The following is a 19400-nucleotide window of genomic DNA, read 5'->3' on the forward strand; positions in this document are numbered from 1 at the left end:
TCCGTTCGAATCACGGTTGTGCACCAATGGACTTTTCTAGAAGTGCATTTAATACTCGCTTGTGCGGTGAAGGAAAATATCGTAAGGAAACCTTAGACCCAAGAAAGTTGACGGCGTGTTTCATGCTCAGAAGGGTGATCAACTTCTTGTCTATAAAATAAAAATGATCAAAGAAACGGATGCAATCTGATGTGGAGACTCATATTATTATTGATTATATAATATATACGTGTGTTGATTTCAAAAATAAATAAGGGACTTTGCCCGGTTAAAGGATATTGATTGGATTTTAGTATACAATAAGTGATAAAGTTTTTAGTTGTTTAAAACAATTGTATATTTTTAGGATGATTTCATGGTAGTCGGAGTGCAAAATGGCTACCCATACCTTGTAATGGATATAGGGGACAGCGCCGAGTCTGGCAGAGAACCGGTCCGCATTGGTAGCGAGAAATTCGTAGCAGACAACCGTTGGTACCAAGTGATTGTTGATAGGTAAGATGTTATAAATGTTTAAGCATTTTCTTTTTTAAATACCTTAATACACAAATTTAAATATACAAATTACGCAGTGCAACGCTTTTATTATTATTAAGCCTTATTAAGACTATATTGTCCAACCTAATAAAAAATAACATTGGTCCTAAAAGTACATTGTATAACACTTTCGTTTAGTATTGGTTAAAGACTCAACCTAGGGTTGGAACCCCACAATGGGTTTGGAATTTTCCAGCTGTCCCGATGCATCCAACTGTGAAGGAAGCTTTTAATTTTATAAAATATACTGTACTAAACATTTAGAAAATTTCAAGAAAATCGTCTTAATCGCCGCAGATGACTTGTGACTCTTAATCAGAAAATATTTAACATGTTTTTTTATAAGTTCACCTACTTCACTGTTCACAAGTGCTTAAAATTATATAAATCTACAAACAAATCCACAGAATCGGACGCAATGTGAAACTATCGATACGCGAAAACCTCGACAATGGCTCGGAGAGTGTTCACGAGAAAGAGGCGGTGTTACCAGGACAGCATACAATATTCAACTTGGACCGCGAAAAATCGAAATTATACGTTGGCGGCGTGCCCTCAGACGCGAAACTGCAAGGTGTCAGTTTCCCCGCGTTTGAAGGACAGATAGAAGAACTAATGATTGGTGATACACCTGTCGGCCTATGGAACTTCCGTACCGCTGCTAATCTTAAGGGCGCTAGACAAAGGTAACGAATAGGCTATTAACATTAGCATTAGACAAATAGTCCTGTGTTATGTACGTACGAAAAACCTAATAATTTGAAAAATTAACGTATATTATATAAAAACATTTTATTATATATTATACATTAAACTTTTGAATGTAAGTTATTTTGTACCTTGACAATTTACTAATAATAAAAATGGTTTTTGCGTATGTTTTTCTGTCACTTATAATGTTAGTTATGTTAGTTAGTTAAGTTAAAAATACGTTATTTTTCAGAGATAAGCTTATAACATCCCAATCGGGACCCCAAGAATATCGGTTCAACGGCAAATCTCACGTAACAATGCCTGGCAGAGGTTTCCTGGGACCTCAAAAGAACCAAGTGTTCCTATTCTTCAGGACTTACGCACCAGACGGTCTTATTTATCTTGTGGGCGAAAATAAACACTTTTTCTCAATACAATTGCAGGACGGACGAGTGTACTTACAGGTATTTAAACATACCATCTAAATACATTTTTTTTTAATAAAAATATTAATTCGGGGGTTTAATTTAAGTTGTGAATAGTAAAAACTTAAAACTCTGTACTAACAGTCCCAGCGCACTTAATTCAATAAAATTAATGAAAGGTAATATAATATTAAAAAGGCTTTAAATTCTCAAGATTTATTGTATTTTTTATTCATAAAATTTATTGTATTTTTTATTCATAAAATTTATTGTATTTTTTATTCATAAAATTTATGTATTTTTATTCATAAATTTATTGTATTTTTTTAACTTTCAGGTATCTCTAGGAAACACAGACGATATGGTCATACTAGGTACGACAAAGACATACAACGATGGCAAATGGCATAGACTGGATGCGGCCAGATACTTCAGTTCATGTTCACTCAAAGTTGACAATGAGATATTAAAAATGGCGTCGACGTCGCCAGTAAAGGAAATTCCGGCTTTAGATACAATGAACTTTGGTGGTAATAATAAGGGTATTATACAAGTCACAGATAAAGGATTCGATGGATGCATACGACAAATAAGCATTGATGGAACCAACATTGATTTGAGCGATAATGCCGAGTCTGTTGGCATCGCTTATGGGTGTCAGGTAATTGATTATTACCTTTAGTTATATTTTTCAGTTTCAGTAAGTCTTGCAAAGAAAATTCTTTTCTTGCATAAATATATTAATTATTAATTTGACATATTATCTAAAAGTAAAGTTTTATATTTACATTTCAAATTATTTTTATTGAAACTTTACATAGACTACATACAGCCAACTTATTGTTGGATGCCCGTATGCTTAACTATAAGTTAAGAGTAAGTGACTTAGTTAAGTATAAGTTATCGTTAAAACATTAAATCAATTTATTTATAGTAAGATTTATTTATCCCATAAATACTTTTTCTTCAAAAATATCTTTGCCTATCACTTAAATTCCTTTTGTGGTTAACTGTAATCTATAACCCATAACATAGAGGCGCCCTAGTGTGTGGACAGACTCACAAGGAATACAGTTTAATAGGAAAAATGTTAATGAAATTTTATATTTAACGGCGTATAATTTATTTTCCATACAGAATGTTCTAGAAGCCAGAGTAATACAATGCATATATTATATTTCAGTTCGCCTCACTGGTGTCACTCTCTGGTGAAGACAGTTACCTTCGGTTCGTTGATATAACCACCGAGAACCTTCAGCTAACTCTCAAATTCAAGACGTCCATGCCGGACGGACTGCTATTCCTATACTTAAGTAGAATGCAAACCAACACGATGCCAGATAGCATATCCCTGTCACTTATCAAAGGTATTTATGATGTGAAAGTTTCTTCTAAATTACGCCTAAATCGCTAAATCTGTTAAAATGAATTATGGGTCAAAATATAGTAAAATGGAATATTTGGCTTGAGAGTTTAATTTTTCCTAAGAAACATATTCTCCGATTTCTAATTAAGTGACATAATTTACAATAAATTCTTACGTGTTAACACTAATTGTACAGGGTGTAGGTTAAGGGGCAAAAATAGCATGCTTTGTAGTAACAACCCGCGAGTAATATTTAAATGAATTTATTAATATAGAAATTATACAGAGAAACCGTATTCAGGAAGCTAAATATATCAGTAGTGCTACAATACTATATGGCCTCTGATTGCATTAGATTGTTCTCAAAATTTTTGTAACACGGCATAATTAGATTCAGGGGAGGTATAAACCAATCTAAAAAAAATGGCGGAGAGTTTATTGCGAGTTCTTCTTCGTTATTCGCCCTTGATTTGAGAACTGGCAGTAAATGTAAAGTTAGAAGCATTTAATATGTATTTCTTTATTAGGTAACACAATCTACACTTATGATGGATAAGTGTACATTGTGTGTGTGTTACCTAGTCTGTTTATACATACTATTATTTATACCTTTTCTTTTGACTTTATTTTATTTAATTTCAGTTATAGTTGCATGTTATTTTTAGTATCTTTTTGTTAATTAATTATGCATCTCTTGTACTTTACCCTCTGTAGGTGTTTCTTTTTTTTCTATGGATCCATTTTAGGGTTGCCTGGAAGAAATCGCTTGTTAGCGATAAGGCCGCCCGTTGCCTAGTAACTTATGTAACCTACTTACTTTTTGGTTTTTTTCTAAATGTTTAATTATGTGTATTATGGCAATGAAGTACAAATAAATAAATCTATACTATGTTTCACAATAAATTATTTATTGTAATCGAAAAAAAATTGTCTATTTTCTTTGGAAAATAATTTGATCTACTCCTTTGTTGCCTCGAGTCCTCCAGACCTCTTACTAAAACCTCCAGACCTCTTACTAAAACCTCCAGACCTCTTACTATGCCGGATGGCATTGTGAGAACGCATGACACCAGTGTTGTGTTGCACGCTGAAGCCAACATAACGAAATATGTTTTATAATTACAGGAAGTCTTGTACTGATGAGTCAACGTGAGAGACTCGATACAGGCATAAGTACATACAACGACTCGCAGTGGCACGTGGTAGCTGTCACACATAGTAACAAGGCTTTACGGCTTGTGGTTGACGATTTTGATTACTTTAGGTAGGTCTTTTTTAATTATTTTAATTTTTGCTGTGCTGCGGTAACACTGGTCCCATTCGCAATACACGCATTGTCCATTATTTTTTCTATTGTTTACGTTTTTTTTTTTAATTAGTGTTAGGTTGCGGTAGATAATAAGGTGCACTAGTAAACTTAGACGAGTTGTAGGACAACGGGCGGTCTAGTAACTTAAAACCGATTTATCCATCATATGTCGTTAGTACTTCAGCAACGACTATATGGTACAATATTTATAGGTTAAGAACACACACATAACACAGACAACTTTAGAACAATACATATTACAATTATATTTACTTACCTAATGTAAGGTTTGGGAACATTCTTATTTAAAAAGTCTACACCAACTCTTTAACTAATCATCTATCTCTTTTCGTCATCGTGTAAACACAGTTTCACAGAAAGAGACGAAAGAGTTGAAAAGTGCAATTAGACTGAATTAGTTTTTATCAATAAGTTATAGTGTTTTGAAATGTCTATCGTTGCTATATCTGTGAATTAAAGCGGCACACTAAATACATATATTCCAAATATATTTGGAAACAAAGAAAAGCGTCGCTGTAAGATTTTTATTAACTACTAGCGGAACTGACGAATGTGGTGCTGTCTAATAATAAATCGATTTAAAAAGTTACAAATTTCTACTCTTCAAATTAATTAAACGCTATCTTTCTCTCTAAATTGTCAACTTCAATTTCCACATGACAACAGACTACTAGAATAACTAATTTTTTACATACTTTCATAAAAAAAAACGTAACTAAAATTTATTTACAGCACGGATACAGCACCGGCACCGTTGCATATATTAAATGGTGTCCTATTCGTGGGAGGAGTTCAACCAGGATACGTGGTTGGCGGTAAAGTTGGTTCAAAGGTACCATTTACAGGCTGTATAGCCGATGCGACAATTAATGGACGCGTATTGAACTTATTGGAGCCATACAGCAACCACAGTGTTACCTTCGGTAGATGCGGCACAACCACTACCACGGGTGGAGTACCTCCTGGTAAGTCTCTATTTATAGATATTATTGAAATATTTAAAAAAAATCGGTCGCAGTCATTGTTCGACGCCATGAATGTCAGCAACTCTTGAACTTAGGTCTGCCTGCTGATTGACTAATTGTTTTGTCCGTTTAACACTTAATTTTCAGAAATTTGATACTTCGAGAGGATCAGATGGAGCCTTTGTAAACTGGTATTCGAGGCTCAATCGGTTGCACTATTAATTAAACTTTTAATTAGGTTGTAACTGAGTGCTTAGGGCAACAATTATATTTAACAAATCATTTCTGTTATACACTGAGTTTTGAGTTTTATTAATGACTAGCGACCCGCCCCGGCTTCGCACGCGTGCAATGCTGATACTAAATACACTACAGAAAAACTGTGCGGCCGGCCGGTACCGCCGCAAACGCTACGTCCCGCAATTCTTAAATCTGTAATATCTTCGAAAATATTCACTTAAATCATACGGTGTAAAGGGCCATATAGATCTATATTAAATGAACAATGTATTCAAGGTATTTAATTGGTTAAGGATTAATGATGTATTGGTTAAAATCGCTTCGAAAATTAGCCATTATTTGTCGTATAAAGTAAATGACAAAAAAAAGTTATTGTGGGTGATCCATATGAGATAGACATATACCATCACGGACTTTTCTGTAGACCTTTTCAATGTGTACAATACTTAGTACATTATTTTGATAAAACTCGTAGGGTTCAGCCTGCGTTTGCAATGTAAGCGGAAAAAATGTAATTATTTACGACATCACATTAGAAACCTCAAAAATAACAGTACTTCTCCACTATTTAATGGATGTTATTATACATATAAACCTTCCTCTTGAATCACTCTATCTATTAAAAAAAAACGCATCAAAATCCGTTGTATAGTTTCAAAGATTTAAGCATACAAAGGGAAATAGGGACAGAGAAAGCGACTTTGTTTTATACTATGTAGTGATAAACACTATAGTGTTTATCATTAATAAAATAAATAAATCGTAAATATTAATTAACGATATACCTTTCGTTAATTAATATTTACGATTATTGAAAAAAAATTATCGCTAAAAATAATTGACTGGGTAGTACATTTATTAGCCGCAGTAGTAATTACTACTGCTAGCTACCATAATCTCACCATAGACGTTGTTGGCTCGCAAAGAACAGTTCTTGCATGACAGCGTGGGCTTAGGACGTCAGGCCCAACCCTATTATTGTCATGTCGAAAAAAGTACTCGGTAGTTTTGTTCTGTATTGAATCACTCTGTCTATTAAAAGCCGCATTCAAATCCGGTTACAAGATAAACGTTAGCAAAGGAAAGATCTACACACTTCAGATATGACAAAAATAGAATTAACATTTTACTAAATTAAAAAATACATCGTAACAGATCAATCTGCTTGGCCCTCGCCACCTCAAGAAGATGTTTTGCCAACACCAAATATTAACGGAAATGAAGAGGCTGAAGTGGTTCCTACTGTAGATAAAGGTAAAGGTCCCTTTGTATTTGTATGTTATTATTAATAATTGAATAAAAATATATTTTACTTTACTATAAAGAAGACGTTGGATAACTTAATGACGTACCAAAAGTACCACAAGTATTCGTCAAAAATCACTGCGACAGGCGTTACCTACCATCTAAATGATCACGCTTCTCGCAAAATCGTCTAGTTCCATACTACATGATTTATATTCGCACGATGTCTGTTTGTTTAGTTCCAATATCAACGGAGCGCGAAGTTAAAATAGTGTTTCGTATTTTACGTGCTAAAGATCACGTAAAAAAAATTAGGGTTTCGTTAATTTACGAACCAAATACTCCTAGTATATACCACGTGCATTACCAAATCACCCACTAGGTCTTGATTGTTATATGATTGTATACAATTAATATTTAGTTATACATTTTTATTTTCAAAATGTTGTGATACTATTTTAATAATTCTTCAGTTATAGACCTAGTACCTGAAGTAACAACTCAATCCACAACGGAAACAACCACACGAATTCCGTTCTTACGACCTACTACCACAAAAATACCACAACCAAAGCCAGAAGCTGGTTGTGCTTTAGCTTATAATCCGCAGTACCACATTGGAGATCCGGTAGAAGGATACCGATTTGGTAAGTCGTTTGATACATGATTTTGATACAAGCCCATTCGCCGAACTTTATAAAAGCTTATTATTCATTATAATCACTATCGCACTAGCAACCAAGTTTCATGAAATTTATTTATTTCATATTCCTACAGCTAACATAAATTATATTTAACAAAAATCAATCATACTAAAGATATAGCCAAAGATGGAATACATAATATGTATATACGAAAAGGTTCAATCAAATTAATAAATAAGTAATATAATACCTAATTCGAATGAATTAAAAATTATATTGTCAAATTTAGACAAAATTCCGCGGTACTAATTCAGTAAGGTATAATTTAAAAAATAAAATGTACCTAAGGAATTATTCGATTATGAATCGGCAGGATGAAAGTCTTGTGATTTTATTTATTTATTCATTTCGTAATCCTACAGCTAACATAAATTATATATAATAACAAACAGTTACACTGAAAATATAGCCAGAGATGGAATACATAATACATTTTACTACAAAAAGGTTCAAAAATTTACAAAATCAAACAAACAAAAAAAGAATTATTCAATACATTCAAATAAATAATACCTAATTTGATTTTTATATTAATTATATCTGTTAGGAATAGGTTTTAATTCAAAGCACTCCTCCAGACAGGAGTCTGAATTTGAATTAAAAGAGAAGGATCTCTTGTCTTAAAGATTCTTATTACGTTTGAAATGCTTTATTAGGTTCCCGCAACGATAGTCGTATAGAGTACGGAAAGCTCCCAGGCAGGCAATTGGAAGGTTTTGATCTTACAATTACGTTCCGTACGTACGACCAACACGGCGGTTTAATATTCTACGCGCGCGCCGATCGCGCACCAACACAGTTCCTTGCGCTCTATATGAAGGACGCCAAGGTAAATTATTTAAAAAAAATAGTTTTGTCTATGGATAAGTGCTGTTAAATGTGGAGCATACTGTAAATTCTTTAAGACTTTTTGAGAACGGTGTTCGCCTATTGGCTTGAGCGTTCGAAATCCGACTAGTGTGAAGGAAAATATTGTGAGGAAATCGAAAGACCAAAGCAGCAGCGTTTTTTCTTTTGAGTCTGAGTTTTTTACTCTGAGTTTAATTTTTAATATAATGATTTGTTATAGCTCCATTTCTCATTCAACTGCGGTGGTGAGACCGGTCAGGTAGTCTCAAGTCGCACCTACAATGGAACAGATTGGCACACAGTCACCATAGTACGTAATGGTGGTCATGGCAAATTAACGGTGGATTCTGATCATGTGGGTGAAACTAGCGTGTCTTGTGTTGCGCCCGCGCACCTATCACCGCCTTATTACTATGGTGGGTTAAGCACCTTTAACGGGACTGAAAAGCAGAATCTTGAAGTAAGTGACCGATTATTATTAAGTTATTTATTTAATTAGCGGTCAGTCGGCGTCTAGACATTTTTATAATATAAATTGTATTGCCTATGTTCGAGGATAATGTAGGACTTTTTCTAATCAGTTTAGCTTTGGAGGCTACTCAATGCAAACAAACAATCAAATCTTTCCTCTTTATTATATTAGTGTATAGAATCAGGAAATCATAGTTATAAGTTGATGGCAAAGCATTAGACAATATTCTTTATAGTTTACATCTTGAACTGAGTACTGATACAAATCTCATGAAAATCGTCTGCATTTGATTCATAAGTTTTAAGGTTTATCGTTACTGATAACCTATTTTTATGATTAGATGCATCAAGTGTCATAAGAGACGTAATGAAAGCGTTGAAGCTTACTTTTGTAAAAAAAAAGACTGCGATTAAAAAGACTAGTGGAATAATAATAAATAAATAGTGGTATATGGGCTAGAAGCTCTTCTGATGTTAAATAATACCGCTGCCCACTCGTGCCTTTGCTAGTCTGTTACCGCTTTTCAGGAATCTGTACGCGTTTCTTGAAGGACCCTAAGTCGTTAGTTAACATGACACAACATATTTGACTCACAAATGCTTTGAACTTAGACGTAAATCCCTGCCATTATTGAATTTGTTTAATAATACCTAAATTATTCTAGGACTTCTACCAGCCATTCAAGGGTTGCCTGAAAGGGCTCATGATGAATGGGCAATACGTTAACGATATTCGGGCGAGAGTGAACTCGCTTCGTTGTACTGATAACGTTGAAGATGGCGTGTACTTTGGCCCGTCTAATAATGCCCATAGTAATTACTTAAAGGTGAGTTACGAGTATTTTCAGCACATTGGAATTTACACTAGGAAGACACGGCTAAGAATGAAATTTTGCTTAAGTTTAAAATTACTCAAAAAATTACTCATTTTGAGGAATACTAGTTAATAATAGTCCAAGTCAAGTCAAAAATCATTTATTCATATAGGTAACACAATGTACACTTATGAATATACTTAGATTAAGAAACAATATTCCCTAATCAACTATATTGAACGTAGTAGGTAGTAGACATAATTTATCTATTGTTACTAATGCATTTTCTAGTTCTCGCTAATTAGGTTTTGTTATAATTATTAACTATTGTTCTAATTCGTAAGTCAATCTCGTTTTGCGCACTGCCGAACTTCATACAGAAAAAATAGCTAGACAAGTCTTAAAACTCTGTATTATGTCAATACAGCTACACCTAGTTGAATAAGTAAGGCATGTCGATGGCCGTAATTGGGTCAATGGAAATGTATCGTTTTCAGTTAATGGAGAACTTCAAGGTGGGTTACGAAATTTCCATTTCGATGGAGGTAAAGCCGCGGAACTCGACTGGGCTGTTGCTAAGTGTACACGGCAGACGAGACTTTATGATTCTAGAACTTCTAGAGAATGAGGTTGTCGCCAACGTGGAGAATGGTAAAGGGCCATTCCACGCGAGCTACAAATTGGGAGACAAGTTTTCTCTATGCGATGGAAATTGGCACAGAATATATGGTAAGTTTGTTTTATGGACTCTCAAACTCATCATTTTGTTTCTTTATTGTATTTTTTATTTAAACAATCATTTCTTCGTTTGCAATTTTTAGGGTTTTCGAAAAATCATTTGCGTTTTTCTGTTATTTCCAACTGCTGTAGCGATCGGTTATTGAAAGAACTACTTACATTAAATTTGTTTACAAATATTCGTAAGTTGGGATCGCTCTGTCACTTTTAACGGTATATAACACGGCTCAGCTGCTTACGATGATATAATAAAATTTTAAATACGCCCTTAAATAAATCCTTTATATATATATATAGTGTAATAGTTTTATTTAATTGTTAGTTTAGGCTGTGTATAAATCATTGATAATATATTTACCAACGACACGACCCGGCTTCACACAGTGCATTCAGTCTTAGTGCGGAGCGATTTAAAGTTTAAACGGACTAAAGACAACATATAGATATATAAACATTCTTAAATCACTCTGTCTAGGGAGTTCCGTTAAATGCGTAGACAAATAAGCGACTTTGTTTGACAATAAAAAAATAAACATTCAAAAATAATATCCCACCGTAGCCACTCACTCAAATAGAAAATTATTTGCAGCTGTCAAGTCTCGTCACGTGGTATCCGTGGGCGTGGACGGACACTTGTCAGACGCTGGTTTAGGTCAATCTGGATCCACCGATACGAGGTCTGCACTGTACATCGGAGGTCATGAACGCCCTGTTTACAAGGTCAGGGGTGTGCGTTCAAGACGCGGCTTCACAGGGTGTATTCGTAACATTGTGATTAACAATACGCCAATCCACATACCCCTAAATGCCGCTAAACGCAACACGCATATCGGCGTATGTCCTAACGACTAAATTTTTATAAATATGTAATTTCCTTCAAATCAAATATAATCGATTAAAGCAGCCATATTGTTCATTATACTTTTTACTCCAATACTATTTAATATATAACGATGTTAATGTGTACTTTCCTGAACTTGTAATTTTTTACTATATATAATTCAATAAATATCTACCACAAAGATGTTTTATTTATTTCCTTCCTTTACTAATTAAAATATATATAACATATTAAGTAAATTTTATCTATAAGGTTTAAAAATTAACAATTTATTAACCATTGAGTTTGGTTATTAAAAAACATTTATCTTTTACTAGGAAGCCATTTAAATAATCAGATGTATTATAGTAAGGAGGTTTATATGGTTTTTAATTAGCTTTTAATTATGCATATTACCTACGCTACATGTGTATGAACACTTCACATAAACAAAATTTGTAAAAATATTGTTTATTCTGTTAAAAATTTTATTATGTAAAACTCAAAATACCTTTATTCAAGTGGGTAACCAAGTACACTTTTGAATCGTCAAGTTAAATTAATCGTAAATTTACATTTACTACCAGTTCGCAAGTCAAGGGAGTAGAGCGGGTAAGAAGAACTGGCAAGAAACTTTCCGCCCATTGATATACAAAAAACCCAAGATGCACAGTCTCGAATAAAAGTAACACTCGAAAGTGTCCCGAAACACTATTTCTGTCCCTTTCTATAACAGTATGTCTATAACAGTATATGTTACAAGCATATATTATTGCAAAATCAACCTTACGCGAATTGCTTAAAGTTGTTATTACAACGCAGTTTATACGTACATAAAGCAATAAAATTTTACGACCGACCGTGGTCGGTAGGACAAGGTATTGAGTGGAGTCGCACATGACTTTTTTATTTACAACTATTTAACATAATTTTAAATTTATCCGACTTTTCGGGTGCTTTACAGCGTGCGTGGTCACGGTGACTGAAGACATAAGGTGTTGGATGTTAAATAGTTGTAAATTTATAATAATACATAACTTTAATCCGGTTAAAAAGTTTTTTCTTTAAATTAAAAAAAAAATGTTAAATTGGCTACCTCCTGACCTACACTTTATATAGCGTAAATATATTTGTCAAAATCTACACACAAAAAAGTTCAAAAGTACATAAATTTATTTATAAAAAAAACACAAATAAATAACATCGACTCCACTTATTAGACGCGAGACTATTTGAAATAAGAGCACAATTTAGAATGTTGCGCTCATTTTTTGAGGACGTTTTTTAGACGTTGATTGTGCATCTTGGGTTTTTGTATATCAATGTTTCCGCCACTCTTTTTAATCGCCAAGTATTGTCATACAAATTGTTTGAACTGGAGCAATTCAATCCCAAGGATTAGGATCATTTAAGTAGTCCTCAAATTTATAAAAAGCTTTGTTGATTAATTTTCGTTTAACGAGGGCTTTGAATTTATTTAGTGATAATTCTCTAATTTCGCTTGGGAGTTTGTTGTAAAAACGAATATAATTTCCATATAAGGAGTGGATAAAGTGTAAATAGACGTAATGTCTTGTTGTTCTTGTTGACGTAATGTTGCAAGAACGTGACCACACTAGGGGGCGGAGTCGCCGGCACCGTCCGTTTATAACAATAGAAAAATTAAGTCCTTACCAAACATGTCTAAACCGGGGAAAAAATATTTCAATTTAGGTATATGTATTTGACTGGCAAAAAAATATTGGCCAGGCTGGTTACTGTCGAAACTGAGATATTCGTATCACGGCTCAGCCAATGAGTTTATTCTGAGCACTCAATTTAACGCTTCCGTAAAGAGTGAAAGAAAATATCGTGATAGTGGCACAGGTCTATTAAAAAAAGAAAACATTGACACAAAAGTCACCATTTACGTTTTTAATTTAACAAAACCCAGCGTATTTATTTGAAAATTCAAACTCAAATTTTAAAATCTACACCATAAATGTATAAGATTTATAGGAAATTTAGTATATATATTATATGGCTATTAATGAGAAACAAGATAATTCATAATTCTTTAATACTTCTTCAAATTACATAACCATAAACGATGAACGCTTAAAAAAGGCACTGTTTAAAAAATAACATGATATCTTCTCAGTAACAACGCATAAGGCAAGTTTGTACGTTGATAAAAGTTATGCTTGTACCTTATACAAATTGAATTGATCCCAATCAGGATACTATTGCTAGTCAGTAATGAATTTGTTTTATTGACCAATATTACTAGGTATATGCCACTAATTATTACATAAATAGATAAGTTTTTGCCTGTAACAGTTTCTGTACGCTTTAAATCAAGTAACTGGAACGAACTCATACACAGCCTAGTAAATGGTACTCTACCCAGCTGAGATTCTGAGAAAACATAGGGACATGTGACCCACAGAAACTTGAAACAAATAAGCTAAACATAGCTAACAAATTTATAAAATGCTTCCTTTACCTTTAGACATTTCATATTATATTCATTCGTTTTTATGACTTAAGGAAATAGGTGCAATATAAAAATAAGAATAATAATTATTTTTGCATATTTAACCGTGAAAAATATTTGCTATTGCTCAATCAACAACATAAATATTGACATACATCTCTGATTTATCGGATCATTGTTACTAAGAATTGCTAAAAAGAATATCCGGCCTAAGTGTCATAGCGAAATTACAACAAAATTTAAGTAATCATTATCTTGAATTTAATATAAAAAATTACAACACTATTATTCGTATTTAAATTTTGCATTATTATTAAATAACTAGGCATATGTAAATCGAAAAGATTTGTTTTTATTTTAATTGTATAAGTGTCATTTATAAAATTATTATTATTACATCTACACTTTATATTAATTTTTGGTGTTCAGTTTAAATCACATTTATGATAAATTTATCTTATATAGAATGGAGGACTGATCCGATGCAAATTTATGACAATCACTCAATTAAGTACAAGTCCCACAGTAATCTATTATCGCTCGTAATCCCATGGCATTTTTTTAAATTTCATTCACATTATATGTACAAGTTAAATAACTATAAAATAAATTGGTAAAACGATCTTTTTTATTAACAATATAATAAACATTATTTCATAAAATATTTACTAACTAGCGCATCTATTGTTTAAGTCTATATGTTTGTAAACGATAAGGCTAACCATGGCAGAGGTAACGAAGACCAAACTATCAAAACACACTGGAAGATTTTTTTTGGCCAACACGGCTGAATAGGAGCAGCGTTAATTTTAATAAGATGTTATATGTATATGATTAACAGAATTTACAAGCATATACAGTGGATTTCATTTATTACGACCATTTAGTTATAACGACGTTAAATCTAAGTCCCTAGAATTTAAAGCATACTTTAGTAAAAAATTCATATTTCACATTTGTATGTAACACCGAGTTCGGGTAGAGACTTTTTAATGAATTTATTTGTAACAAATTCCTAGAAATCCCATGCAGATTTTGCGACCAGTCAGCCGCCAAAGTCACAAACATTTATTTCCTTCACAAATATTTCTTATCTTTTGTTTACATTCACACAGATGGTCAGAAACTGCGGAGACCTTTACCTTTTGTTTGAAGATCAGCTAAGTAGGTAGGGTAGGTAAGCGTTTACGTTTCGGAGTTAAATTTATGGGTCAGTTTCAAAGTGATATTCTGAGTAGTAACAGGGTAAAGTAAACTTTTGAATAAGTATGGCTGATAGACGCACATTTAATGTTAAAGAAAAGACGGAAATCATATTAAAATTGACAAACGGTGAAAACAATGCTGATTTGTGCTAAGAATACAAAGTTTCCCATTCAACAACAACAACGATGTGGAAAAACTGTGATAAAGTATCAGAATACTTTGAATTCAAATTCTTAAACATTAAGAAAAACCGCAAGCTGACGAATCTAGATGTCGAAAATGCCCTTCTAACTTGATTCAAAGTACCTTCGAGCAGTCGTCCGATTACGATTGGCTACCCTATCATCTTGTAAAACTCTTTTGCATTAACGTTTCTTAATTGTGACTTGTGTAATCCTTGTTAAAATTATAGATATTAAAGAAGTAATGAAAATAGAATACAGCATACACTAGCACATAATATAAATTGAAACAAACTAATATTACACAATTTTTAGAATGTGAATGTACTGAAAAGAAACTAGTGAATAACTATGTTTGAAAATGTTTTCAATAATAAATTAATATAAACTATACACATGCCTATACTTCTACCTTTGCCTGTAACGACGAAATTAGAGTGGTTCCTTTCATCGTCGTTATACGCGAAATCCACTGTACATATTTGGATATTTTGGTCCAACAAGTTTGGTTACAATCACTTCGTTTAAATTGACACGATAGATCACTACACATCGTTACCCCATTAACATCGGCTTAATTTAAGCCAGTTTTATTTATATGTTCACAACACGACAAGGCCTGCCCAACCCGACATCAATATCCATGGTTGCCATGTTTATCATACTTGTAAGTCGCTTCCCATACACCTGTTCCACACGGCCAAACCATCTAAGCATTCCCTTTTGTATGGCCAGTCGCCTCATTTGAGATTTCTTGGCTATACATAAAGGAATGCAACTATTTATTCTATTCTTAGCATTCACTTGGCGTTCTATATCGCGGTCATATTTTCCATCTGGATTAATTAATGATTAATTCACTTTCAATATTGCTTATCAGTGTTATTTAGAATATGTTCTTTTATGCTTAACATTAAATATTCACATAAAATTTTTACATAAATAAATAAGATATATATTATTGGGGTTGGCTTTCTACAATAAGCATGGTGGGTACATCACGCAAACATTCAATTTGATGTACAGCCCAGTCTTTTTTCTGACAAAATGTTGAACAGTATAGTGTTCTACGACATAAGGAACACTCTGCTGATGCGGCGCGGTTACAATTGGCACACTGTAAGAAATACACAAAGTATTACTATACTATATAAAGTCATATTATCTTAATGACAGCATCAATTTTCTGATCGGCTTTATGCCGAGATTGGAGTTAAGGGTCTGTTGCAAAAAGATCTTTAACAGCCTAAACAATAACACCTAACTAGATTGGGTCAGAAACTATGAAATTGGTGTTGGTTGGGGCGGCAATGGAAGTCCTCCTATATAACAAATCGCCATTCGGTGTTTAATTTGCCACACCTCATATCTCTGAAGTTTTGGAAACTAATACTATGTTGAGAACATAGATGAACACCAGCTAGTTCTGCTGTTCTCTGGAGATGTCAACAACCTGACAAAAACTTAAGAGATCAAAGACTTTTTAAATATCATTTTCCATTGAACACTCATTGAGTTATGAGCAATTTCAAAGTGTCATATTTTCATAGCCCACAAACTTAAGGCTGCATGCTTCTTTAACTTCAAAATAATTATATTCTACAGGCGAACGCAGACAAGCCTGCTCTACAATTGCTCTGCAATGGCTCTGGGATATCTATTGTAATTTTATACACCAGAGAAACAAACCAAAACCTCATGACCTGCAGTTGAGGACTAGACCAACCCATTGGTTACCTCGATATTAGGAGCTAGGAGTGGATGGCGTCCGCCTGAGTGTTTAAAAGTATGAGCAGGGACATCCTTGTCCCAAAGCAACGTGGCTTTCAATACCATAAAAAGTTTCTTAGGCAATTCAACAGTAAGAACATAAAACAATTATAATATGTAATAATTTTTCTACATGTGTTATAGAAAATTACATGCACAATCAGGTTAAATCAATTAAATAAATATATATAATAAGTTTTTAGATTACCTTTTTTAAGCTTGCTTCCACAGTGTTTGGAGCAAACTCATCTTCAACTTGTGCTTCTACAGAAGTTGCTAATAATTCAGATGCCTTCACATGCTCAAGTCTTTCCAATTGACTCTTATTTATTGAATGAATATCTTCTACACATTGCTTTAGCTCCTGAGATAATTTTAGAAATATGTCCACTATATCATCCATTCGTTTCATTACACTGCTAGTAGTGGGTACTTCTAAAAATAGTATTCGTGTTAATAGTAGAAAAAAGTTAAAGTGGCAGAACAATTTTTTTTAGTTAATATGACAATAAAATAAAGAAAAATTAATAAAGACATGACAATATTTAAAAATAATATGTAAAATTGTAAATTGTTGTTTATAAGCCTATAATGTGGTCGTATAAAGTTTAAAATAATCTCTAATGCCATTTTTCATGTTTCATAAATTTACACAAACTATAAATAGATTCCATGTCTTTAATATCCAAACAAGATAATGTTTTTTTAGTTGTGACAATAGCAAATTGCTTTTACAGTTAAATATGCAACAGATTATATAGATAAAAAATAAATTACTTAATATGGTACCCACCTATTTCCTTAAGTGCTGGTACTGTTTTGCAGGAAAAACAAAAATAACAAATTAATTTAATATGAAATGTCTAAAAGTACAGGAACTGACAATAAAACATTTTATTTAAAAATTTTACTTTAGCTTTATTTATATTATTTATTTCAAGTTTATGTGGGTCACCTAAACGCTATGCCTTTTAGTTCAGCTTTCTAAAATACCATTTATGAGGCTGTATATGAGTTCAATCCAGAGTTACTTGATTAAAAGCATCCCAAAACTGTGTTTCAAGTTCGTAGGCAAAAAAGGCTCATCTACTCAAATATTATGATTAGTGACATCTAGAAATATTTGTCATATTTTGTTCCATATAAAAAGCCATTTACTTACTAGCAATGGTATCCTGAGCGGGATCAGAAGCTAACAAATCATAATCACTGGTACTTTCCAGCTCTTCTGCAATGGACTGCCATGTCTCTTTAGAGTTGCTGTTATGACACATATCTATATCAGGCTTTTCTGGTTCATGTTTACCTTTGGATCTTAATCGGGTTGTTTTTGTTTGAATATCATCTAAAACATATTAAATTTTGTATAAGGTACAACCTACAGACTTATGCACAGTTACTAAGAAAATATGTAATACTTTTTAAATTTAAATTAAAAACAGTACCTTGAGGACTACGTTTTTTTCTTTTGTATGGTATAAACAACCTCACAGGGCCTGTTGCTGTAACGAAACATTTAATAATCAGATCATTGACTAAAAGCATATATATTAAGTTTACAAACTCATGAAATGTTACCTGTCAGATCATCACAACATGCTCCACATGTACAACTTGCAGCATGAGGAGTCAGGATACCTTCTTCAATTAGCACTTGTAAACTTTTACCACCAAATCTAATAGACCTTTTCCAGTCCTTACTGGATGCTCTACCACATAAAGCCTCAAATTCACTTGGCGTATACCATTCAGAACAATACTTTATACACTTTCCACGGCCACCAGACCCAAGCTTGCTTTTGTGTAATTCTGCCGAGGTATTTTTGCATCTTATCGGTATAACAGGCATATTTGCTGTTTCCGTCCATGACTGATTACTGCTGCTCGTACCTGATATTGATGAATTTGTATTAGAGTTTATATGTTTCGATTCTTGTGGGGTCGGCAAAGCTGATTCTTGTATAACGATATGTGTAGTTTTAATATCTTCTGCAAGGGAACTACTCGAAATAAAACCGTTATCAACACAAAGCATAGGCTTAAAATGTGGCAACTGATCCGGTGCTATCACATTAAAAGAGGTCCCTGGCACTAGAGTGCCAACTTGTAAAGAGGCAGGCGATGAAATATAGCTGGTGTCATTTGTAAATCGAGATGATTTGATTCCACGTCTTATTGTAACATTTCTAACATCTGAACGATCGCTATCGTGCTCGGTTGAAGTCGACAAGGGATCGTCTTCGGTTGCTTCGGTAGAGGTCGGCATGACGACGTTTTCCGAACTTCTTTCGGCTGCCATAACAAAATATCTTCACACGCGCCCGTGACGTGTAATTGCGAATGTTTGTACAACGTTATGTATGTAAAACAAAATTATTACACATTTTTCAGACTTACTGTTGTTGTCGGCCATAACTCAATGTGTAGAATGTAGAAGATTGAATCGAATAGAAACTATTGAGGTTATGGCGGGAGATTTAAACTTTAAGAAACTGACAACTGTAGTCCGAAAGTAAAAATTTGTTAGGAAATCAAGGCCAAAAATAATTTTAATAAGTTAGTTTTTAT

General features: G+C 33.2%; 2 protein-coding genes across 3 annotated transcripts in view; one reads left to right on the plus strand and one right to left on the minus strand.

The window, feature by feature from the left end:
• Positions 1 to 11400, plus strand: part of LOC125062350 (laminin subunit alpha) — a 54251-nt gene extending 42851 nt beyond the window's left edge. The window contains exons 49-62 of the mRNA XM_047668198.1: positions 347 to 495; positions 945 to 1223; positions 1481 to 1694; positions 1993 to 2316; positions 2839 to 3022; positions 4147 to 4285; positions 5084 to 5316; positions 6712 to 6810; positions 7275 to 7448; positions 8162 to 8334; positions 8575 to 8814; positions 9491 to 9652; positions 10138 to 10369; positions 10968 to 11400. Coding sequence (XP_047524154.1) covers positions 347 to 495; positions 945 to 1223; positions 1481 to 1694; positions 1993 to 2316; positions 2839 to 3022; positions 4147 to 4285; positions 5084 to 5316; positions 6712 to 6810; positions 7275 to 7448; positions 8162 to 8334; positions 8575 to 8814; positions 9491 to 9652; positions 10138 to 10369; positions 10968 to 11230 — 2865 coding nt within the window. The 3' untranslated portion in view covers positions 11231 to 11400. The remainder of the gene's footprint in view (positions 1 to 346; positions 496 to 944; positions 1224 to 1480; positions 1695 to 1992; positions 2317 to 2838; positions 3023 to 4146; positions 4286 to 5083; positions 5317 to 6711; positions 6811 to 7274; positions 7449 to 8161; positions 8335 to 8574; positions 8815 to 9490; positions 9653 to 10137; positions 10370 to 10967) is intronic.
• A 1840-nt stretch (positions 11401 to 13240) lies between these two features.
• On the minus strand, positions 13241 to 19294 carry LOC125062836 (deformed epidermal autoregulatory factor 1). Of its 2 annotated transcripts, XM_047669021.1 has the most exons (6): positions 18411 to 19292; positions 18278 to 18334; positions 17995 to 18177; positions 17626 to 17646; positions 17041 to 17267; positions 13241 to 16179 (listed from the first exon to the last, which is right to left on the minus strand). In XM_047669021.1, exons 1-6 carry the CDS (start codon positions 19129 to 19131, stop codon positions 16021 to 16023), a joined length of 1368 nt encoding a protein of 455 aa, XP_047524977.1. In that variant the 5' UTR covers positions 19132 to 19292; the 3' UTR covers positions 13241 to 16020. The 2 variants fall into 2 exon arrangements, with proteins under 2 accessions (XP_047524977.1, XP_047524978.1); XM_047669022.1 differs by lacking the exon at positions 17626 to 17646 and having other exon boundaries at positions 18411 to 19294.
• Positions 19295 to 19400: the final 106 nt, after the last annotated feature.

The sequence above is a fragment of the Pieris napi genome, chromosome Z, assembly GCF_905475465.1.
Source record: "Pieris napi chromosome Z, ilPieNapi1.2, whole genome shotgun sequence".
Lineage (NCBI taxonomy): Eukaryota > Metazoa > Arthropoda > Insecta > Lepidoptera > Pieridae > Pieris > Pieris napi.

Excerpts from the sequence above, each read along its gene's own strand:
- LOC125062836 (XM_047669021.1), bottom strand. The coding sequence starts at position 19,131 with ATGGCAGCCGAAAGAAGTTCGGAAAACGTCGTCATGCCGACCTCTACC. Across the intron at positions 18,335-18,410 it reads ATGTTGTGATGATCTGACAG|CAACAGGCCCTGTGAGGTTG; the intron begins GTAACATTTCAT and ends GTTTCGTTACAG. Across the intron at positions 16,180-17,040 it reads TGGAAGCAAGCTTAAAAAAG|TGTGCCAATTGTAACCGCGC; the intron begins GTAATCTAAAAA and ends TATTTCTTACAG.